This window comes from Miniopterus natalensis, chromosome 12 (genome assembly GCF_054644295.1).
Source record: "Miniopterus natalensis isolate mMinNat1 chromosome 12, mMinNat1.hap1, whole genome shotgun sequence".
NCBI lineage: Eukaryota > Metazoa > Chordata > Mammalia > Chiroptera > Miniopteridae > Miniopterus > Miniopterus natalensis.
The window spans coordinates 27,663,649-27,688,712 of NC_142092.1; the positions used below are offsets into that span (position 1 = coordinate 27,663,649).

At 37.7% G+C, this 25,064-nt stretch overlaps 1 protein-coding gene across 5 annotated transcripts in view; it reads left to right on the plus strand.

Moving 5' to 3' along the window:
• PTPRD (protein tyrosine phosphatase receptor type D) overlaps positions 1 to 25,064 on the plus strand; it is a 470,419-nt gene that overhangs the window by 188,337 nt on the left and 257,018 nt on the right. For all 5 annotated transcript variants that reach the window (XM_016223581.2, XM_016223577.2, XM_087822669.1 and 2 more), the window contains exons 3-4: positions 3,300 to 3,445; positions 5,980 to 6,121. In XM_016223581.2, the coding sequence (XP_016079067.1) occupies positions 3,300 to 3,445; positions 5,980 to 6,121 (288 nt within the window). The remainder of the gene's footprint in view (positions 1 to 3,299; positions 3,446 to 5,979; positions 6,122 to 25,064) is intronic.

A 25,064-nucleotide genomic window follows, 5' to 3' on the forward strand; every position in this document is an offset into this window, starting at 1 on the left:
ACTTGCCTCAAGCATTTGGTACTGTTATTAAGTTTCATCTTCTCCTACCTTGCCTTTGGCTGGCTGCCTAACTGGCATTGACGGCATCAGTCTTAGAGTTTCAGCCCCCAAGATGATTATTTATGCAACAAACATGCTTACTGAAAGGGTTTTACTATATTTTCTAGAATCTTAACTGTGTATCAGGGAATGATGACATTTATCCTTTTTGTGGTTTGCATTTTGTACACAAATACAGAAAAATTGACATCGGATCCCTTCAGAAAGTCGTGATTTTCTTATATGTGAAGGCTAATGTCTTTTATATTAAAAAACAAATAACTGCACAAGCACTTGTTGTGCCTTTCTTTTTGATGTAGTGTGATCAATTTCACTGTCTTGTTTTTATGGAATACATTTCAGGACCCTTTTCAGGATGCCTTTTTGAAGAATACTGAGTTACTATAGTGCTAGTTAGTAGGATTTAGGAAAACAGTTGCAGATTGAAACAGATTCTCACTGGTTACTTGGATAAAGTTCCATAGGTTGATTCCATTAATTGACTTCATCTTCATAAGTAACGTCCTTACAGTAGCATCCAGTCGTCCTGGCTTTGGCAGATTATCATGCTTGTCAATATTAGCATGAAAATTTCAAGGTATGACCTGAAAGGAAAGTAAGTGAGAAACACACTTGAATATCGGAATGGCCGTTATAACCCTTCCCCAAGTATATGGGAATTTGCCTTCCCTGCTTTCCATTTAGAAATAAGATTTCTCTGTTTAACAATAATTTGACTTTTTAGTGTCCCCATTCACCAGTATTTAGGAAGAACTTGCTCCAATAGCCATTGCTTATTTGTAGATTATCAAAATCCCCAAATTTCCTTCATACTTTGGGATGAGAAATGAAATCCTAGCTCTTGGGGGTGGGGGAGGGGGGAGAGAAATTAAAAAAAGAAGACAGAAATCAAGAAAATCTCAGCACAGTGAAAATGGCATCCTACATTCTGTTTTTTAATTGTATTATTTAATGTATTCTATTATTTAATTTCTGATTAGTACATAGTCATTTTTATATGATTCACTCCATTCACATGAAATTGATATTTTTCAGGGTTGTTTTTGAAGCTGTGGGCTTTGAAAAAGAAGATACTTAAAAATTACAGTGTCCCGCAGCATTTAATATAGCAATTTTTTCAGGCAGTTTCCTAAGAATTTTAGTTGCATAATTATGATTTCCATATTCAATACTGACAAGTATGTGGTTATCAATTTGCATCATTTGCAGCAGCAAAATGAAAAACAGAAACTTCTAATACCTTTTTTGTTTGTTTCCAGAAAAGAGACATGAGTGTACAGTGTTTTTTATTCCTCTCGCTGTTAGTTTCAAGTCATTTCAAGCACTTCCCGCAGCTCTGGCAATCATCTAGGCTGCTCGTGTCCCAGCAGCAGCACCGCACAGATGCCTCTCGACCCCCTACTCCTTCCCCTCCCTCACTGTGGAAATACCACACGAAGCTGGGAAACCTGAAAATTCCAAGGGACCTCTGCAAAATAACTTACTTCATATCTCATATTTTTAGTTAAGAAACAGGAAATTTAGGGAAAAAATTTCCCCCCAAGATAATAGTGGAGCTGCGATGGGAATCTGGCTTCCCAAGAAAACCAAGGTGGAAGTCAGAACCCACCGCCAGGTCCCCGGGGGAATCCCGTGGGAAACGGGCTACGTGGAAGGCAGAGAAAACAGTGGTGATGAGCGAACAGCGATGGGCTTGATTTTTCAATGACATATAACTGAAAAATAGGAAGAGAAAAGAGAAAGTTGTAATAGGGATAAGAAAATAGAAAATAAAGTGGAAAAGCAAAATGTTTTTGATTTTAAAAATGTCCAACTCTTGCCCGGCCGGGCTTGGCTCAGCGGTTGAGCGTCGACCTAGGATCCAGGCGATCAGGGTTCGATTCCCGGTCAGGGCACATGCCCAGGTTGTGGGCTCGATCAATGACTCTCTCATCATTGATGTTTCTCTCTCTCTCCCTCTCCTTTCTTCTCTCTGAAATCAATAAAGATATTTTTTAAAAAATAAAAAATAAATAAAAATGTCCAACTCAAACATAATTTTAAAAACCCAAGGATGCAAGAAAAATGTAAAGAAGTAGGAAAAATAATGAAAACACCTCCTCTCCAACCACCATCGATAGTGTTTTAGCGTATTTGTCACATCCCTTTTGGGGGGCTGTTCACTTTTATTATCTCCCTCATATATTTCTATGGTGGTTTTGTGGCCTATCATTGAATCGTAAGTATTTCTCATGTCATATTGTAAAAACTTTTAAGATGTAACGTTTACTGTTTGCGTGATGTTTCATCAAAGTGCCATGTTTATTTCACCATCAATTCTATAGTATTTGGTATTTTGGGTACTTATGATCTTTGCTAAATAAATGACATGATGAGTATCCCTGTGCATAAATATTTGCCTACATTTTATATGACTCTCATATAAGAGTTCTAGATCTGGAAACACAAGAATGATTCCCTACTTGGATAATATGTAGACATTTCAGGGGATGGGACATGTTAGGAACACTTAAAGGAGACAGAGGGCTTTAGAAAGCCTCCAGTTTCTTGCCTTTCATGCTTAGGAATTTTTAACTCTCCATCTTTCTTACCAGAATTTTTTTTTCTTTGCTCTGACTTTGGGGCCCTCTTGACTCGTCTTTGATGCAAACTGTGGAGTTAAGTTTCAAGGAAGGCCGCCCATAATATCTGGGTTAGAGAGTCACTTTCCCGTTTTCCCCATTTCTGTTTCTTGCCAAACTTTCTAATCCAGGCCTGTATTTCTTGACTCTTTAGAATTTTCCTAGAATTTCTCTTAAATGTCACTAATTTTAATAGCTTAGCATTGGCAATGCTGCTTTCTGGCAGTGTCCTGATAGCGGCATCAAAGCAAAGAGCTAACATTTTACTCACTTTGATTGATGAGCTCATTTTGTTACAGAGGACAAATTGGATTTTTTTAAATAATGGTCATAAAAATTAATGTGTGATCTTTCTTTTGAGATGTTATTGGATCTCTGCCTTAATACAGATTTTGGCAATAAAAGCAAGAGCTGATTAACTTGACCAGAAAGTTACCTCCCTCTCCCTTTAGCTTCCCTTAAAAGTCGAGGTGCTTTTCTCATTTTATAATCCTGGCACATTTAAGCATGTATGTTTCTATGTATGTATTGATGGGAATGGGGAGCGCTATGGCAGTGCAGTGATGGTCTGTGCTTCAATTTTCCATCTAATTTTGATGATTTATTTTTTTATTTCAGCACCTCCAAGGTTTACACGAACTCCTGTTGACCAGACAGGGGTCTCTGGTGGAGTTGCCTCTTTCATTTGCCAAGCTACAGGAGACCCGAGACCTAAAATTGTCTGGAACAAAAAAGGAAAGAAAGTCAGCAATCAGAGATTTGAGGTATTAGGTCCATTGTTCTGTTTCTCTGGGGGAAGAATGTATCTGCTGTATCTTTGGTTTGGATGTTACTTGCTTGTCTTGTCTGTTATAAGGTGTCGTTATCACTGAGATACAGCATTCTTTATGTTGCGTGTGATGGAAAATCCAACTTTAAGTGACTTAAAAAATGGGGGATCTGGGTATTCAGATTGCCGACTTTGCCTCTGCTTATGCCAAGGCTCAACGAGTATTCCCAGCATCCATCTGTTAGCCTCATCCTCAGAGTGCTTCCCCTTAAGATTGCAAGATAGTCACTCATCCTCACACAGCCCAGCTTAGAGGAGAAGTGAAGGCTCCTACGCCGTTTTGTTTCTATGTCATAGGCTCTTAGTGAGTTACATGTTCATCCCTAAACCAATCGGTGTGGTCAGCTAGATGGTTCTATTTAAGCTCATTGGAATCTACCTCTTTTGCTGGGGATGAAGTCAGTCGCATTCAGCCCCATGCCTTGGACTGTAGTTTACAAATGAAAAATGTTTAATTGTTTGCTTGAAAATCAGATCCCTACAGTGATTTAAAAATAAAAATTATCATAAATAATCGTTGGGATATATTTTCTATATCCTATAGAAAATGATGTATATATACATCTTTGGTGCACCTTTTTAAAAAATTTGAATGAAAATGGATATTTTTGGTCCAAGAGTAGTTTGGTATCATGCTTGCTAATGATGACAGCTTCTTGACAAAATCTTATAACAAAGATTAAATTGTGATAGTAAACATTCAAAGCACAAACTCTGTTTAGCACATAATTCCTAATGAGAGTCACATAAATACATTTAGGGAAAATTTTTTATTTTTACACAAAGCTCCTTCATCAAATGGCATTGTGTCTTGAGCTGAGAATCTTTAATGTCTGTAACACTCTATACGCTGTTTAGGGTTTCGCTCATTTATAAGGTCCATGAGAGCAGTAGGTAATACCAATTTTATTTCCTCTCTTATTTCCAGTGCCGATACAGTGTCTGGCCTAGATTAGGCACACATCATTAAGTACTGGATATTAAATAGGGTTTTCAAGTCAGAAATTACACCAGATTTTAACATGAGGCATAGTGTTTGTCTTAAGAGTTTAGTTCTAAATCTAGGAAATAGTTCAGAAAGGTAAACATGAAATGACACGTAACAATTAATGAATCAGCATTTAAATTGACATTAAAGATGCTTAAATCTTTGTTCACATTAAGCCATAGGATGCTTGTAAATACCTTAAAAAACACACACAAGGCATATTTGACAAAGATTCTCATAACTGTGAAACTCCCAAGGTGCATAGTAGATTCATTCTAAATGTGTGCTTAAGAGAGTTGAAAATGAATTGTGTTGCATTGAGAAGTGGAGCATTTTGGCTATCTTTGTGAATTTAAAACATAAAGGGGATGCAGAAAGAACTTGAAGTGGGCATATTGCAGAAAGAACTTGAAGTGGACATATTTTTAAAGTACTCCACTTCTTTCTTTCATATGCTGACATATACACTCACACGCAAAAATCCAGGATTGAACGTTCCATAAATGTATTTATAAGGCATTCTTGATTTTTTTAGAATTTCAGCTCATGCACATGTTATTCACAGGGAAATGCAGGGGAGCAAAAAGCTCAGCATCTCAGTGAACAGCTGAAAGAACTCAGCATAGTTATAGAAAAAAGACAGGTTAGAGGACTTTACTGTTCTGTGTACATATTTATTAATATCATCGTCATCATCATCATTGTTTAGAAGTAGTACTTGAACTAACTGATAAATACCTAGGATTGCTAAGGTCTCTCGGAGTAGAGTTCATAATGATAGTGAATTCAGGCTGTTTAGGACATTAATTTTCTGCCTGGTGAAGCAAGCCTCCATTGTACAGCAAGAATGCCCTAAAAATGCAGAAAATGCTAAGCTAGAACAAACACCGGAATGATTTATGGCAAAATTAATGCATGCCATCAGGCTCTTGGGTTGTGAAAGCCTTCTTGTTGGCTGCCTAACTACTAGACTTCTGCGGTTTTTCTTCATGGTTCACTCATCCATACTGTTCAGGTTGAGACACTTTAAACCAGAAGATCTGTTGTTGATAGCACGCATTATTTCTTCACTTTATAGTCCAATTATTGACTGGATCTACATGTACATATATGTTTTCAGAGACAGAATAATTTGAGAAGTTTATCCATCATAGAAGCAAGTCTCTTGCAGAATTAATTGGGTCAAATTGCCCTAGAAACACCTACTAGAATATTTGTGTGAGTAAACCCTGGACGGTTTTCAGCAGAATCGAGAAATCTACATTTTTGCATATGTAGTTTCATGTCTTTTGGCCTTTGTTCAGTGAATTCATTAAATTAATCCAAATATTCTGTTTCACCACCATATCAAATTTCAGTCTCAAAATATGCTGCTGAGTTTACTCTGAGCCTAACGTCTGGTTCATCATTTCATTAAGAGGTTTAGCGGAGGGGTGGACAATTGTAACAACACCTGTGACAGCTATTGTTTCCTCTAATAGGTAATAGAGTTTGACGATGGATCTGGATCAGTTCTCAGAATACAGCCCTTACGGACTCCACGGGATGAGGCCATTTATGAATGCGTGGCCTCGAATAATGTCGGAGAAATAAGCGTATCTACTAGACTCACTGTTTTGCGTGGTAAGTACTCAAGTGCAAGGTTGCTGCTTGTGTCATTGTTGAAATTCTGTAGGCCAGGTGTTCTTTTGTAGAGCCATCAAAAAGATGAGCATTGTCCTGACACTTACACTGGAAATGAATGGAAATCAAATATTTATAAGAGCTCAACTTTTAAATAGACAGCGTGTGCCTCCTCTCATGAATCTTGGAAAGTGCGAATCAGAGAGAGAAAAGAAAAATCCCAAAGGAGGGCTGATTTCAAATGCCAGATACCATTTTGGTTTTTGGTAGAGAACCTAGAAAGAAAACAGGGTATGCTACTGTTTTGCATGTTCACAGCATGACTTGCGTATGGAGATTTCATCCTGAGGTCAGCCACTCATTTTTACAAATTACCTCTGCTGACATTGATGTTTGCAAAATTAAAGGAACGTCCTCTGTCCTCTACCTTACAGATGAATTTCTCAGAAGCAGAGGAATCAAAAACAAGAAAGGCATCGTCTTTAAGTCAAAAATGTGTTTTTATTTCAGTCTTTTATATAGCTTGAACTAACGGCTGTTGATGCAAAGTGACTCCGGCTATGTGGCACATGCAGTTTGGCCAAAGAATGGGATGACATGGCAGGTGTCCAGGACAGTGTGTCTACTTTCTAGACTTGCTTTGGAATGACAGTTCTAGAGAGTCAAGGATAATTATTCATTGTTGTATATCTTTAATTCAGTCTTTTAGGTGAGATAAGAACATTACCTGATTGAGCTTGCCTGTAGTTGACTTTCCCAAACTAACTTCTGTGCCTTTATCTATGTTTCCCTCATGCACACTTATTTGTTTTGCTTTTAACTTTATTTTGCTTGATTGCACAGCTTAGGAGAACAGACTTTCTAAAATGGAGAGAATTAGAAAGAAGGGTCAACATTTAATAATTATAGGGGGAACATACATAGAGTAAGGATATTTCTCATCCATTTTACTTCTTTTCCATCAAGGGTTTATTTACTTTATATGTTTTATAAATTCAAAAAACATTTTTTCTAGGTCTATTTTGTACCAAAATTAATTAGTTAATCCAAGAAGCTTAGAAAATTAAATTATTTACATGCCTCTGCTGAAATATATTTTAAATGATATAAACATCTTAGTCTCAGGGGACATGTTGAGCAACCCGATACAGATATTTTAATTGCATGTAACAGAGTGCTGCTTAAAAACAAACAAGTCAGATTTAAGCTGTATTTCTGACCATTATGACAAGCTTAAGTTCGTACAGCAAGTTCTCCATCCCTCTATAACACAGAGATGTTGATAAAACATTTGAAAATAAAATTAAATGCATGGTTAGGTTTGCAAAGAAGAAAAATTTCCGGGGGCTAAAAACAAAGAGAATCTCCAGAGAAGATATCCCAAGATAATACCCAAATGGATTATGTGCGTTAGGACTGGACTTTATCTCTCTAGGAGGACACAGGCCTATATAAAACAAGGTGGAATTACAAGGAGAAAGATCAGTGTTTAGCATAAAGGTGAGAATTCTAGTACCCTTCCCACGGTACAACATGCAGGACCCAGATGCTAACCTAAAAGCTGGTCAGAAGCAGTGAATCCCATAGAGAGCGGAACCATGTAAACATTCACCTATCAGAGACACCCCCCAATCCAGGATACAACCTGGGTAAGGTCAGTCATTCCCCGATGTTCCCCACTGGGCTGATAGGTGCCAATCCTGAAGCATGAAAGCCAGTTCCAACTCACAGCAGGCAGTAAGCCCAGTCAATGAAAGTAGAAATCACAGTCTCAACTCCAGATAATTGAACTATATGAGTGGGTTTAAAAAGAACTGTATGTTAAATATCTGAAAAGGTAAAGAAGGAATAAAATCTGTCAGACAAGAATCAGACATTAGGAAAAAAGGAGCAGACAAGAGTTAGAATCCAGATTTTAGAACTGAAAGGACTCTTAAAGACTGTTATACAAACTATAATATGAACTACAAAGAGTATGTACATATGTTAATATACATATATATTCACATAAACATAGATCAAAAGTCTGAAAATTGTAAAATAATTTTTTCTGAAGAAAAATCAAACTCATTTGTTGATCTTTTAAAATTTTCATTTTCATTTACTCACCTAGTTGAGAACTGATGCTGTTATGTAGAAAGTGTATTACAAAGCTATAATAAAGTGAAATTTACCAGAAACTTTTTTTTTTTGCCTTCTGAGTTCCTTGAACAAATTCCTTAAAAGGAAACAATGATAGTCATTTGGCTTCACTTAATTTTTATGCATTTAATGAAGACATTAATAAAAAGTTGGAGGAAAATATCACTTTTCGTAGCGTAGACATTTACATGATTTATGTTTTTCTGCCTCCCAGCTGAATAGGGTCCCTTGATCTCATCTGCTTTTATCCAACTAACCCCCACATAAAGCAAACACATTTGAAAGTTTTAATATCATGTTGACTTTCTATGGGAATATCTGTCATATGTAAGTACATTTGTATGAAAATTTATGATTCTAGTAACGTAGTAAAACCTTATTTTTTTAAAGACTAAGTTTAGCAATTTTGGAAATGTTTCATGAGAAAAACTCAGAGGTATTTTGGATAATGGAAAACTAGTCTAAACATAACCTTAAAATAGAATGCTTTCATATATTTCTGTGTTTCAGAAAAAAAATTAAAATAGCTATTGATAATTCTATCAATCATCTTTTAAAAATATTCTAATGGTGAATGAACATTCCTAGAATATAAATATCATGAACAAAGGAAAGCGAAGGGTTTCCTATCCCGCTTGATGAGCTTTGTGACCGTTTGAAGTTAGCTTTCTCTCCCAAATCCCACTGGCAGACACCGTTGCTGTCCTGCAGTGGGTGGAAGCTGCTCTATCCTTGTCACCCAGAGGCCTAATCTGCCCATTTGGTCCTCATGGGTCATTTGCTCTTTTCCCCATTTTGCTGACCATGCCAGAAGCGTGCCAGCCGCCCTGATGGGTTTTGTCTAAGTGGGCTGGATGGAGATGACTAATTTATTTCACACAGGCTACCGGAGAACCTAATTAATTGCAGATTTAAACATCTGACCTGTGTGGCTAATGCAGAAGACGTTGAAAGAATGCTCTGGCCACTCATGCACATTGAAGGGAGTATTTCAGGGAAAACTCTCCTTCTGCAGCTCGTTTCAAATTGCCCAGCTCTGAAAAACTGTTTTCGTAAGGAGGAAGAGCCACACGCTCAGGCTGACCACGTGCTGGATCAGGCTGATTGGCAATTACGCTCACACGCTCTAGACTGGAGTTCCTAGAAGCCGCGGGAGAAGGGGGAGTTGAATGCAGTACTTACAGCCTCTTGGCCATTTTCTAAGTTGTTTTTTGTTTTTGTTTTCTTGGGTTTTTTTGGTGGACCAGGCTGTGAAAACACGAGCAAATCCCAGCTCTCTAGTTCTATAGCGTTTTAGGAGGCTGAGCGTCCCTGTTACAGCGCGTGTTTGCCCTGCTCAGCAGAACTTTCTGTGAGGGGCTCAGATGCCATGCAGAGGTATTAGGGGCCGAGCCCTACCTAATTGTAGAATCCTGCTAAGGACTTTGGGTTGGCTATTTGATTCCAGTGAGGGATAAGAGTAGGACCAGAGAGGGTGTTTTAAGAAGAGGGATCATAATCCAGAGGGAATTGGCTCTTTCTGAGTCTTTGATTCACTGGTCACAGTTTCTTTCTGGCCAAAGATGTCAGGAGGGAAACTTGTAATAAAAATTTATATAATGACAACGGGGGATGTAAATGTCCTCTCAGTTACATTATCAGCATTAGGCAGGGAAAATGAAATATCACTACCCAAAGACTTTTCTGTTAAGAGCGAGCCAAGGAGCATCTTGGCTCTTTCAGGCAAGTGGAAAGACATCAAGAACCCTTTCTTCTTGCTCACATAATTCCTATTCTACAGGAGGAGTTATAGAAAACTTAACCAAGTGTGCCTCTAATTATCTGACTAAATGTCATGTTCTTGAATTTATATTTTTTGCGTAGAAATCGGAAAATACACATTGTGTTGTCATCCAAAACAACATGTGATATGTTGATTTTTTAAGTTTAGTGAATTATTTTTAAAGGCTTGCCCATTCCCAAATAGCGCTGCCCCCCAAACCACCACCAGCAGTAACATAAAACAGGATATAATACAGGATGGGACAGAAATAGGTTTACATTTGTGTGTACACGAAACATAGAGTTTAAAATTTATTATTATTTTTTAATTATTGTATTATTTTCCACATGAACAATTGTAAACCTACTTTTGTCCCACCCTGTATATAACATTGTTGCTCTTATCTACTTACAGGAAACCAGTTTGTTCATAGAACACATACAAAGTAAAATTATTGTCAAAAAATGTTAGGTGACCAAAAATGAGACTGATTAGATGGATTAGTTACCTGGTTTTACAAATATATTTTATGAAACAATACTCATATTTGAGTATCCACTCCACATAAATGCATCATATTTTCTGAATGATCATTGTCAGGACATAAGATAATATACAAAGATCCTTACGCCTAACTCCCTAGTAATTTGACTTTCAACTCTGGCTCCATCCCAAAATAGCTGTGCATCTTGAGCAAATCTGTTAACTATTTTGTTTTATGGATTCCCCCCCTTGTGTACAGGGAAGGAATTGGATTAATGATCCCTCAGATCACTTCTCTCTAGCTTTCTATGATTCAGTGACATGCCTATTTTAGCAAGTCAGTTCTTGTAACATGGAAAAAACATATTCCCTGAAGGTGACTGTTACTGACATAATAAAACAGAGAGTGAGCGGTTGGATGAGATGGAGAAGGCATTTCACTGGGAAATGGAGAGATATGTTTGCATAATATGTCAGTTTCCAAAAAAAAAATTTCAAGCCATTATAGAAGTTGTTAAAAAAAACAAAAAAACTTTTGCCATTTTTCAGGGAGAAGGCAGACGACTCTGCCTGCCATTGTGCAATACCCTGTGATCAGAATTAGCATGTTCATTACAGTCTCATTTTATTAATGCCTCTTTCTGAAGATGAACACAGTTGTCCCCGCTGTGAAAATGGTACTTTGCCATTTATGTTATAAAGTGGTCTCGGCTGGGGATCCAGGCTAGGAACATTTAAAGAACAAAGCACAGCTGCTTGACTGTCACACAAAAGGAGTTTTATGAAAGACTGAAACAAAAGGAAGGGTGGGCAACGCAGAAAGCTTGCTGACAATTATGGTACTGAGTGAGGGTTACTTGAAAAGGCTTATAAAATAGTTGAGTACTTGGAATAAATTGATACCAACGTGATAAAGCCTTCCTGTCTACTATATTTCCATGTTAAAGAGAGGTGGTGGTGGACTGAGCCTCATAAGCTTAATAAACAGAAACTTAATCTTTAGCCCTTAAAAATAACTGTGCTTTTCCTACCAGTGTTCAGAAAGGCAGGAGCCCATGCGGACAAGTGCACTGAGACCCCACTCAGGAGAGACATTAAAACTGATCATATTTGGGAGGAAGTGCACTGTGAGCTGAGGCTATTCATCGTCCCTTGTGATGGGTCTTCTAAGGACCCTTGTGTTGGTGATGCAGGCTGCTGCTTTGGAATCATTGTTTTTTCACTCTGGGATTATGTTTTAAAAGGGCTCAGGGAGAATGAGTGACCTTTAAATCGTTGCATAAAAGTGAGAATTCTTTTGAATTCATATTATGATATCCTTGTTATCAATTTAAAAATGAATATTGAGTCATGTGTGTGTTTACTGTTGATTGACTGGTTAATAGAGCTATAGAAATGTTGAGCTGGGAGGGAATTTGGTATTTACCTAGTCTAATCTATTTTTGATGTTAGTAATGATGGGCCACAGAATTTGGGTTTTACCCAGTCAGCAATAATGTTGTGATATGTGCTTTAGCTCTTTAAATATTTACTTTTGATGCGCAGGTTTCCCTCGGTTTCCAAAAGTAGAGATTTCCTGTGAAACCTTTCGTCTGCTGAACTGGCATAAAGGGGAGAAGCAGTTCCCTTAGGACAGCTCTCACTAAGGGAGCCACAGAATAAGCTGCGACACAGCACCGATGCTCACAGACAGCCCAGGGCTGTAGCAGCGTGATGCGGAGGCCGCGGGCAGTTCCCAAGAGAAGGAGCTGGCGGGCCACTCTCACTGCTCTTGGGCTCCCGCAGAACAAACGCTGAACCCTATTTTAGCTTTTCACCTTTTCATAAATGCAAAAATCCTCCTTGGAATTCTTTCAGTTAGCAAAACAAGTACTAATGTAGGTCTTTCATAAAAGCGAAGTGACCTGAAGCGAACTTTCAGAAAGCTGGGGATACCTGTATAAAACAGTGTCCTGAAAGGACAGTCTTCTTCCAGCTGGCCAGCCACAGACAAGTATGATGTGAAAGAAAGTAGTGCTAAGGTGTGCAAGGTGTGGAAAAATCCTGCTTTGATGATGCATCATGGGAGGGAGGAGACCTCTGAGTTGAGACTTGAAGAACGTGTAGGATTTTATCAGGTGGAGCTGGTGTCAGAAAGTATTAGGGGTAGACCTTCATGACAATAGTTATGTAGGTAAGAAATATATACACGTGTGTGTGTGTGTGTGTGTGTGCGTGTGTGTGTGTGTGTGTGTATTATAAGGAGTTGGCTCAAGGGCTGGCGGGCTTGAGACCCAGGAAGAGCTGATGTTTCAGTTGGAGTCTGAGGGCAGGAATAAGCCAGTGTCCCAACCTGAAGGCACTTAGGCAGGAGAAATTGTCTTAGTGTAGGGTCATACTCGGTTCTATTCATGTCCTCAACTGGTTGGGTGAAGCCCACTCACATTAGGGAGGGCAGACTGCTTTATTCAGTCTACTGATATAAATGTTAATTCCATCCAAAAACACCCTCACAGGAACCCTCAGAATAATGTTTGACTAAATACCTAGGCACCTGGTTGCCCAGTGAAGTTGACACATGAAAATAGCCATCACGGGTGGGTATAAACCATAGTAGCTCAGAACAGAGAAATTAAAAGAGTAGTAGTAGAAGAAAATGAAAATGACATACTTTATTGGCTGAAGAGATTAAAGTACCCAAACCATGAATCATGTGACTAAGTTAACGTAGACCATTTCTATCTGACTTGAAATTTGCGGAGGGGTTTACTGAAGTACTAAAAGTGATATAGCAAACCATTCATAGTCCTTTATGCATAATTACTGTTTGTATTTACAAACTAGATATTGGATTGGTTTTCATTGATAAAATTTGAACAATTCTTAAAAATTCTATTTCCTGGCTTCCAAAATTAGTTTTATTTTAAGCTACTAATTAAAATACAGTTTTAGAAGTTGTGCATGCATAATTTATTGGGATTTAGGGCGTAGATATACCAAATGCCTCATCTAGGGTTTAATTATCAAAATCCTAATTACATATCTCCTTAGAAGATCAAGCAACTTATTTTATCTTATTAAAAAAACAATGACTTGTGAATTAATGCTACATTAAACACAAATATGATGATCTACATCCCGGTGTTCTTAATATATTTTGTTAAAGATAGCAGAAAGATTTAAAGACTATCTTGTCTGTGGTGTTTCAAAATGAAAATGTGTCTTAATTTACATTTTAAGACTTTCCATGCCCTTCTTTTTATATCTATTCACTTTATATAGATTTTAAAATTTTATTCTTGCATTAACTATATATTATTTCACCCTTTAACACCTTGGATATTTCTAACAGATTTTAGATACAATTGTACACTTATTAATTTTTTTCTCATATGTCTGATGGTATGCGTGTTTAGGTGATAAATTTAATCTCAGTTTGGGGTTTCCCAGATGAGAACCTACATTTTTTGTTTGTTTGTTTAGTTGTGTTTTTTTTTAATGTAACACCAAAGGAACTGTTTAAAAGAATGAAATTCTCTGTCATGAGTGAGACTAGCAAATCAATATTAATAGTTTTCAGATGTTTTCTATCCTTCTGGATTGGAATGCACACTTCCTTTCATTTGTTTGTGTATTTGTTTAATTCCAAGGTAACTATAGATCTTTTATCAGAAAATGAGAAAATTAAATATGGTAGAAAAGTAAAGCTGTGTTTAATAAAGCTGGTTATTACTTACCAATACTTACACATTGTGTAGTTAAACCAAAAAAAATATGTCGGGGAGGTATATTTGCATATGCCCTATATTTTCTTACATACAATATATATTATATATATAGAATGTGTGTATGACCTGTTTAATTTGCCTCATAGCACTTTCCATATACTCTATTTCTTGACAATTTTATTTTATGTGCCCCTCCCTTCTTTATATGTAAGCACTATTACCTCTTTTTTCTGACATAAAAGCATTCCTAGTAGTTGCTGTCACCCAATAAATAATTGTGAAATGAATGTATACATATAAAGAGAGAGAGAGCAATGGTTATGTAGACACAGATGATGCAGTAAGGGACCGTTTGGGCAGAAATCACTCTCACTTTATGTGGACTAGAAGGAATTGATCAGTATTCAGGGGCCATCGTAGGACAGAGTGTGCCTGAGAACCAGAAGCTGAAGGCCGCCTGAAGGACCACAGGAGAGAGCCAGGGGGAAGCGCAGTGGGAAGGGCCTGTTCTTCCCAGCTCGGTGGCCTTGGACTCACGAACAGACCAGTGCTTCTGTCCTGTGTGGGACTGAGCACATGAAGTCTGAACTTGAAGCTCCTTGTCTTTAAGAGTGGAGGCTAACCTGTGTCACCTTTTCGGATTGCCTTCAGAAATTGGTGACACACATGTGTAAAGCATGTGGCCCAGTGGCTCGAGTACAAATTTGCTGGAAAAGTCCAGTTTCTTTCCTTCTCTGTTCATCGTCCTCTCGAAGCTGAGCCACTTGGTTTGTCCCTCTTCCCCGCTGCTGAGTCCCCAGATAGGGACAGCGCCTGGTCAGAATAAGTCAGTAAATGTTTATTAAATGGGTCCATGGCTGTGGTGATGAGAGGGGAGCATCAACAATCCTGGAAAAGAAGTTTTCTGTAGCTTATGAAACATTGCCTAATCCGAAGGACTGAAAAATCAGCTTTTCACGTGAAAATAAGTTGAAATGAAATTCTGAAAATGTACATTCATTACTAAGTTATTTGAAGGAACTGGAGATCCTTTATTGTTGCAATGTTCTCTGATATGCAATATCATGCATTTCTTTTTTTTCCTTCTTACTTTTGTGCTGAATGTTATTTTAATACACATTTCCATAATCTTGAGAATGCTTGTACATTAGGACCCAGGTAGTCAATAGCTTGGACTAGGGTCACACTTAAAATATGATTTCCGTTCAGTTACATCAGGACTATCCTAGGTCACAGAATAGATAAAACCTGTAATTGTATACTTAATGCCTTTGACAATGAGGCATCATTAGTTATATATTTTAGAAGGATCAGGACAATCTCATATCAATTCCACACTTAAAGATTTAACATGAAAGGATTTTTTCTTGTTCGTTTTTTTGTTTTTGTCTTTTAGGCTATGCTACCACCTTTGGTATAGGAGGTGATAGACGGTGTGGCTATGAGTTCAGGTTCTGCAAACAGACAGATCCAAGTTCAAATCCTGACCTCGCTACTTGATCCGGGGCTTCATGCACATTTCTAACCTCTCCAAGCCTCAGCTGCTTTACCTGTCAGGTGGAGGGATCAGATGGCCTATTGCTAAAGATTGAGAAGGTGATTGCCGGTGCCCATCCGCACAGAGCTTCAGCACAGTGCCGGGCTCTCAGTACAGATGAGTAGTGGTGGCGATTATCATTATCACCATCCACATGATCACTGCCGGGGCTGTTACAATTATCAATAGGTAATTTTAAATTATTTTGATTAAAGGACACCGCCGCATTCATGAAGCAGAATTTTCTGGCACAGGCAGAACCATCTTTCTCAGGCTAGGAAAACATATTTTTGTAGTTTTTAAGTCATTCTGCCTTGTCCACTAAATAATTTTGTTGCCCAGATGCATGAGCCACCGTTTGGCCAGTGTGGGCTCTGCAAAGTATTTTAAATTTGAATGTCACCCTGTCATAACTGTTTGGGGAATGTACTTGGGAAACATGAGACGTAGCTTTCTTTTCATCCTAGACAGAGCTATGGTCATGCTTAGACTAGAAGTTTCATGAGAGCAGGGCTTTGTTTTGCTCAAGGTTGAGCACTCAGTGCAGTGTTTGACATGTTACAGATTTTCAGGAAATATTTGTTGACTGAGTGAACAGATGAACAAAGAACAAGATGAACAGTTGAACAAAGAAATTTCAAAATTTTTTTTCTTCCAGAAGTATTTTAAGATTTTATTTTAAAAAATAAGAATTAACAGTGGATGTTGTTTCCATATCTAGAATAAGCACACAGTACAAGAGAAGCAATACATATTAATTCATGACTTTATTTGGTAATAGAGATCTCTCTATGCCAGGGATTGTGCTGAGTGTTGAGGATAAAAGGATAGAAAAGACAGTGCCACCACCTGTCTTCAAGGAAGCTACAGTCTCTGTTTGACAAGAAACCATCATTTTGGCTAAAATGACAAGACAGTTATACATATAATGTATGGGGTAATGAAATGTTTTAGAAGTTCACTCACAGAATTCAGCTTAGCTTTCTAAGCCAGTATTTGCCAGTGTCTCCTTGAGCATTCCATCAATGTGACAGTAAGGGTTGTTGAAAAGGTAAGATTTATTTGACATATGAAGCCTCAACTGACAGAAAAGTTAAACTCACCCTTTTTTTTTTTCCTGATGAGTATAAATGTTCTGAAAGAAAATTATATTTCATTCATAGGAAGATTTTTTATTTACTTTGCTTGAGTTTTAATAAAAAGTGATGCAGTTGGAAAAAAAACTTAAGCAATTACATTTAAAGTAATATTGCCATTTGCTTCTCTCCCAATTCATAGTAAAAGGAGTTTTTATTACTGCAGTCACTGCGTTTTGACTCATTTTTGCCCATGATGACAAAGCTTACCTTTATATGAAATGATTTCAAAGTGTACTAATAGAATACCTTAAAGCATCTTCTCCTTCAGAAGACTTTATTTGGCAAAACTGATTTTCATAATAAAGTATTCCTTTATTAGAAAATGAGAGTTTAGGTGTTTTTACCCTTAAAAAAAAAGTCATTAGCATATATTGCAAACCAGGAACATTCTTAGATATGTTACTTCCTAAGGCCTAAGAACTTGGGTTAGCTCCCTATACCCTAAAGAACCTTTAATTTATACTCAGACTTTATGCATATCCTTATTGAGATCAAATGCTACTGCTGATTTACTTCCCACTTTAAGGAAGACTTAGTCATCCCCAAAATACTGATTAAAAGAGTGCTTCCTAAATGTTTATCTGGAGCAACCAAAGGGAGTTAATAGGTCAATTTTAGTCATTTTGGACGTGTTGGGAATGAGTTGTGTTTGTGAATGTTAACCCATAACTTTCTCTGCCTGATGGAGGTTACTGAGGTTCCTTGTTGACACAGTCTGATGATCTAACAAGAAAGTCATTCTTCTTCACTAAGAATTGTTCAAAGAATCGTTGGTCACCATTCATGTCTTCTTACACAATAAATTTTTATGAAAATGAACAGTCCAGAGTCAGTTTTGTTTGTTCTTTTTGAGTAGTAAGCCTTTCCTATATGTGGTCTTTTAAAAAAAACTCCACCAAAGAATCAGGGTCATGGCAGTCTCTTTTTCAGAGTCCAAATATCATATCATTGTAGGAAAATATTCCCTTTACTGTAGCACCCAAGGGCCATTTTGTGAAGCAACTTTTTTTGTCATCGATTCTTGAGCCATAGTTGGTGGAAGCGTTACATGTCTTATTGTTGAGGAGGTGACTTAAAGTTCTTTTTTTAGGCAAAAGTTTCTATAAATTAAGACTTCAGAAAGCAGCAGTGAGAAGATCCTCACAGTTCTACTCGGATGATTCTTCATTACACTGACAGTTTAATTGGGTGTAAAAAGAAATGGCAATTTAAAATCAAGGACTTTAAGAGGGACAGCCTCCCAGTTTCAAAATTAGTATTAAAAAAATCAGGAATACTCAGAGAAGGTACATCTTTATTTCTCTAGTTAGTTATTTTTTATTGAGTATGTTCTGTGCTGAAATTGCCCTATCAGACGTGCCTTTAATGGCGACTTTTGTAAAAGAGATGACAGATGAAGAGAAGTTGAGTTCATCCTTTTATGCATACATACAAACACACATATAGAAATGCTTATTTTATGAAAATTCATTCACTTAGAGTTTTATTATTTCAGTGTTTCAAGGACACTATTGTTCTCATTTAAATGGCTTGGATTTTTATAATTAAAAGGATATGATTAAAAAACAAAATAGTTAGGTTTTTTTTTTGGTTCTTTTAAATATTGCATGTTCCATGAAGGAAAGGGTTGTGTTTGACTTAACAGGGTGCTATGGAACAGACACTAAAATATTTGTTGAAATAATATGTGAGTCAGTTTTCCAAGTTGGTATTGTTTAAGTGACATGTCCGAAGTTGACTGTAGCCTAGTAATGAGGACTAGACATAAATGACCTCCATATATTAGATTTTGCATGTCTGCTTGATTCATCAAACATTTATCCAAAATGATACTGCAGTCCTTCTACTGAGAAATATAAAAATTTCAGCTTCCTCTTAGATTATAGATGGGTGCTCCGTACCCTAGACTTTATCAGAGACACTGGACAGACCTTTTCGTCTCCTCTCCCTCTTCCTCTCCTTTTGTCTCTGTCTTCTCTCTGCAAATATTACAGTTAATTGTCATCAATAGCCATCAGTTTACTCTACATCCCACGAGTCACATAAATTCCGTGAATTCTCAGATGGAAATACATGTATTTCTTTCGTAAGGGGGCCATTTGGAAAAAAGGATTTTTAAAACTAGTATTTTGGACAAAAAGTTTAGAAAGAGTATGGTAGTGCTCATGTGGGTGTTTGAATAAATGTGATTTTACACTGTGATAGTCCCCGGTTAGACCATTACCAACTATTTCACTTGTAAATAAGGAAGCAGCTTTGCCTGTACCAGCTGAAGTTCTGGGTGAGTTTCAGATTCGCTGGTGAAGGTTGTCTCAGGAACATAGAAGACAATCACTTCAGCAAGATTGACAGTTCACCTGAATTATTAGTGTGCTTAGGGTCATTCAGAGACAAAAACAACAAAAACAAACAAACACTTAAGAATGAACCCGCTTAGATCCTCTGTAGTAACATCAACAGTCTTTATCTCTCAACCTGGAGGTGGCTCTGTGTATAAGATATACTGTGAAATTAGGGTAGTTCTGTTAGAGTCGTTATCAATTTTATAAATTAAATTGTGGATATGATATAAACAACCTACAATCTTTTATGGTAAGAAATGGTGACTTCCTTTTTACATTTGCCATCATTAATAATTCTGTTAACCATAGACCGTGGTTTCCTACCTCATCTATGTTTATTATTCTTTATTCAGTCTTTCATAGACTCTGAAATAAGGTTCACTGTGTTCAGTTTTGAGATGCTTCATTCTTTAACAGTCACGTTTAAAATTCCATGAAGAGATGGTTACTATCACATTTGTAAGGCCAGGTGTTAAATATTAATTTTTATTTATTTTTAAATAAATCTTTATTGATTTCAGAGAGAAGAAAGGAGAGGGAGAGAGAGAGAAACATCAATGATGAGAGAGTCATTGATCGAGCCCGCAACCCGGGCATGTGTCCTGACAGGGAATCGAGCCCCAATCGCCTGGATCCCAGGTCGACGCTCAACCGCTGAGCCACGCTCGGCCGAGCAAATATTAAATCTGATGTTATGAAGATGACATATTTTCTGAAATTTTAAAAGTGGTCTAGTGCCAGGCCGGGCGTGGCTCAGCGGTTGAGCGTAGACCTAGGATCCAGGCAATCAGGGTTCGATTCCCGGTCAGGGCACATGCCCGGGTTGCGGGCTCGATCCCCAGCGGGGGGCGTGCAGGAGGCAGCCGATCAATGACTCTCTCATCACTGATGTTTCTCTCTCTCTCCCTCTCCTTTCCTCTCTCTGAAATCAATAAAGATATATTAAAAAAAAAAAAAAAAAGTGGACTAGTTCATCTGCCAGGGTAAAATTTGAAAGCTCTCCTGACATCTCGGCACTCCTGTAAGCTTGGTGGGGACACTATTGACTTTTTGACAAGTTCATTGACCCATTGCAATTCGATTGATTTGTACTTATGGTCTAGTACCTAAGATGATCTTAATTTCTCACATAATTAGAAAGTCCGAATGTGATGTTTGGTGGTAGAGAGAATTATTAGATCATTATCTTTGAATTTGCTTGATTAAATCTTCTTTATAAAACATCAAGATTCTTCATTACTTTTTCTTTAAAGTTTGTGAGAATTGTGTGAACAGCGGAAAATTAATTGTTTTAAATGGAACTAAATCAGTCAAAGTTATTTTCTCAGTAGAGGTATGATCATGACTGGCACAGACTAGCTAACACATTTTAATATTTTGAGGCTCTAATATATATTAATTCCATGTTGAAAAATATTGGAAAATCTGTAGAATGAGTTAAATGAACCATAATTATTATTTCCCAATAAGAACACATTTATTATTTGAGGAAGGCATTTTCCTCTCAAGTTAATTTTTTAAAATGCCACTCAGTGTTTTCATAACTTTAAGTTGCAATACAGCTATTGCGTAGAAGACAGGAAAGCCACTGGTGTTTTTGGATGCCATGGATTTTGTGTTGGAAATTCATCTGAGGTGGTCTCAGTCTGATTAGACATTGTTTCCCCTGAGGCTGTTTTTTTTAAGTGTTGTGAACCAATGCTTAAAAAAACATGTAACTGAACTTTTAAAACGGAAGAGTGGCACTTTTCCCAAAACACCATGAAAGGCTATTGTCTACATCTAGGAGGGTAAATGAAATGGAAATAGGCCTAATTTGGATAGCTTTCTTCACGTTTAAATAGAAGTGATAGCTTACTTTCCCAAAGTGAGCACACTTGATTTTGCATGAGTACTTGGTGTACTTACTCCGCCCTCCTAGAAAACTTTGGGCCCTAAGGTTTAATTGCACGCTCATCAGGCAAACAGACTTGGAGGTAGACTCTCCGAGCTGTGAGCTCCCACAGCTCCCATGAATGCTGATGGGAGTTACACGTGTGTGTTGAGGGGAGCTACTAATTGAGTGCTTGCTTCAGCTGTGCTCAGCTTCGGTGGCCAAGCTGAAGAGAGCATTTTCAGCTGAAATGTCTGAAATGTCGCTCTTCCTGAAGCCCCCAGAACATCATCAAAGCTGACTGGCAGTGAAAGAGGCAGCTAACGAAAAAGTCTTTCTCTTCCCCCAAGTGGAGAAAGAATTAGTAGATCAAACAAAAGCAGCAGCAGAGAAGCCCCAAGAATACATACTCCTTTTCTGTAACGTTGCTTGAGCTGGTTTATTTCAGAAATGGGGAAAGAAGAGGTCCTTTTTTTGGAGGGCAGTTGCCTGTCCTGTGTGGATTCTTTGTGAAGTATGAGGACTTCTCAGAACTGAATATTGTGTAGCTTAGTCTTCTCCTTGCACTTTGGCCAACAGGCAGAGGACGTATTTGTTCCTGTGAGTTATTCGATACACATAGTAACATCCTAGATGCCCATGATGCAGAGATTCCAGGGTCCTTGCCCCCCCTCTTTTTTAAAAAAAGCTTATTGAATTTATTGGTGTGACATTGGTTAATAAGATTATATAGGTTTCAGGTGTTACCATTTTATAATACATCGTCTGTATACTGCATTGTTTGTTCACTACCCAACAAATACCATATGCTCTCACTTACGTGTGGAATCTAATGAACAAAATACACTAACAAACAAAATAGAAACAGACTCATAGATACAGAGAACAGACTGACAGCTGTCTGGGGGAATGGGTTGGGGCCTGGGTGAAAACGGTGAAGGAGTTAAGCAAAGAAAACAAAAAAATAAATAACAACTCGTAGATACAGCCAAGAGTATGGTGATTCCCAGAGGGAGAGGGAGGCTGGGGGAGGTAGAAGAGAGTAAAGGGGGGATAAATTGTGATGGAAGGAGACTTGACCCCCCCCCCTCTTTTTTCTTGTATAAACTCTTTGCAGCAGTTGTCTTTGTAAGGATATGAGAAAGTTGTAGAATTCTACATTGTAGGGGTCTACAAAAAGGAGAAATGGAATTGACTTGCTCCTACAAAATGTATTTAAGTGATTATCTTTTCTATTAGACATGATCCTCCTTATTGATGGATTCCATATTTATGAATTCACCTATGTGGAAATTCTATTCGTAACCCCAAATCAGTTCTCACGGCACTTTCATGGCCATTGCACAGAGCAGCAAAAAAGTGTGTGTCGCCCAACATGTGTTCCCAGCTGAGGTCAAACAGGGCCCTAGTTCATGCAGTCGTTGTAATATGAGACAAATTCAGAAGATTTACCATTTTTTGACCAGGTATAGTTTTGTTCATAGAGAGAGACTGCCTGCCTGCATTTGGTCTGATAAGACACCACTCAGATGGTGGATGCAGGGCCAGGACACAGTTGGTGGCTAGCTCAGTACAATGCCATTGCTACTTCTGGAAACATAACTTAAATTGCATTTACTAATATGAATTAATGGTGTCATCTTTATGTCTAAAAGGAAGTATATTTCAGGTGATAATGTAGTATCAAAAAACTAAGTAAGAAATACTCATATTCTAGCTAATTGCCTTCAAAATTTTCCAAATTGTGAAGGACTTCAATTTTACTGTTTTAGAGAAAAACATTATGCAGGAATAACTATATTCTTCTTTGAATAGGAACTATTTCTAAGAAGACAGACGATTCATCTAAGAAAATTCTTGCAGAGAAGGGTGTTGGGCTGAAAATGTGGAAATGTAATTGTTCCTGTCCCTCAGGGGCTTAAGAAAAATAACTAAACCAGTTATGAAGCTGGCAGTTGCCTCTGTGGACCGTCATGGAGAAGAGGGATTAGACTCATTCCGTGTTAGCTGGCACAGCCCGATGAGGATTAGAGAGTGGCAGATTTTTTTATTGGTCCAGAGAACCCTGGAATGACCTCAGCTTCCTGAATATGACCCGGGCAATTTTGTGGGGTATTGGAGAAACAGAGGTTTCAAGCTTTGAGTAAAAAAAATATGTCATGATGCCCTAGCTGGTGTGGTTCAGTTGGTTGGAGCAATCTCCTATGCACCAGGGTGAAGGGTGGTAGGTTTGAGGCCCGTATTTCCAGATAGATCCCTGGTTGGGGCTTCTGAACTGATTGATGATTCTGTCTCACACTGATGTTTCTCTCTCTCTCCCCCGCTTCCTCTTTCACTAAAAATCAATTAAAAAAAACACAAGAACTAAAAAAATGAAAGATGCTCTTTGTCATACTCACTCCTCAGAGGTAGCAGTTTGCTGTAGATCTTTCTGGATATTTTCCAGTTTACTATAGTTTAACAGCTGTGGAACACGTACATATGGGTTTATAGTTTTAAGCTGTTTTGCTTTAACCAGTGGTGTTATATGATATGGATGGTTATGCAGTTTGCCTTTATATTTATAGAAAAATATCTTGTCTGTGTTTTCCATGTCAGGACATACAGATCTATCACTACGAGGCTACATTGTATGCATTATAATTTATTCCATGTTAATGACTATTTCATACAATCCTAATACAGAGCACACTACAAACACTCTTTAGAGATACCTGTTGAATGCACATGGTAGGTTTGTTGTATGATTGTCACCTAAAAGTAGGTTTAGTTTTATATAAACTAGTATCAGTATGGTAGACTGTCCATGGAGATGTACAAAACGAAAACTGCTATTCAAAGATTAATGTCACGAAAGTAACCTGAACTATGATCTTTTGAAAATATTACCTCATAATATGAATTACTTATTCATTAATTAATGTATTCTTGAAAAGTTATCTCAATGAATATTTTTCACATGTATTCAAAATTCACTTTAGACTTGTCTGATATACCATTTAACCAGGACTTAATTTACTTGGTGTTTGGTATCTTTTTTACAGTAGTTTTCCGGAGTTATTTTTATAGACATTATGTAAACACTTCCAGTTGGGAAAGAGGAAAGACACACACATGCAACTAAAATTGGCATCTATAAAATATCCTATTGCAACAGACAATTTAGAGATGGAAGAATCAGTCATTAAATGCTGTTTTTTTAAGCACCGGTGCCCACTTGTAGAGAGCCGTTGTCTCTTATATCAATCACTCCTACAAAAGCAACACCGGTTAATGGGCTTAGAAAGTTACACAGATACTTAAGAAACTGGAAGGCAATGAAACGACAAATGCTAAACCTTTAAAAATTTATAAATAAATTGGTACAGAGTTTAAATGTCATGGTTTGAATAGCGTCAAGGCTGCAGTATTCAATTCAGACAATGTAATAGCAAAGGCAGGAAAGTACACACTTGATTTGGGATCGAGAGCTCCTGTCACTTGTCAAGTTGACGTGAATGAATGGGGCCACTTGTCCCATCCAGTAGCACCTCAGATACTAACACAGTGAAGATGAAGCTTTCAGAAAATCATGCCAACTGACTTTCAGCATAAATGCACCAGGCTTTGATTTCCTAACAGAAACACGGTTTTTGGTATTTATTAATTTGGGACCCAGCCATGGGACAGACATGTATTTGGCACAGGCTGGCTCCATACCTCTCAGTAATTTCCACATTATCCCAGATGGGTATCTGCTGGAAGATCTGTAGCACAAAGACCTGATTTTGATGGTTTTCTCAAACAGGAGTGACTGTCCCACTGATTCTTGTAGACTTCCATGCGTCCTGCTGAGGCAGGCCTGCCTGGGTTAGCCATTGTCTGTGGTGACCTGCCCAGAGCTGATCAGTGGTTTTTATTGTGGGCACAGAACTTATCTTGTTTTCTTTCAGGGGTGGGACTCCTGGCCTGGTGACCT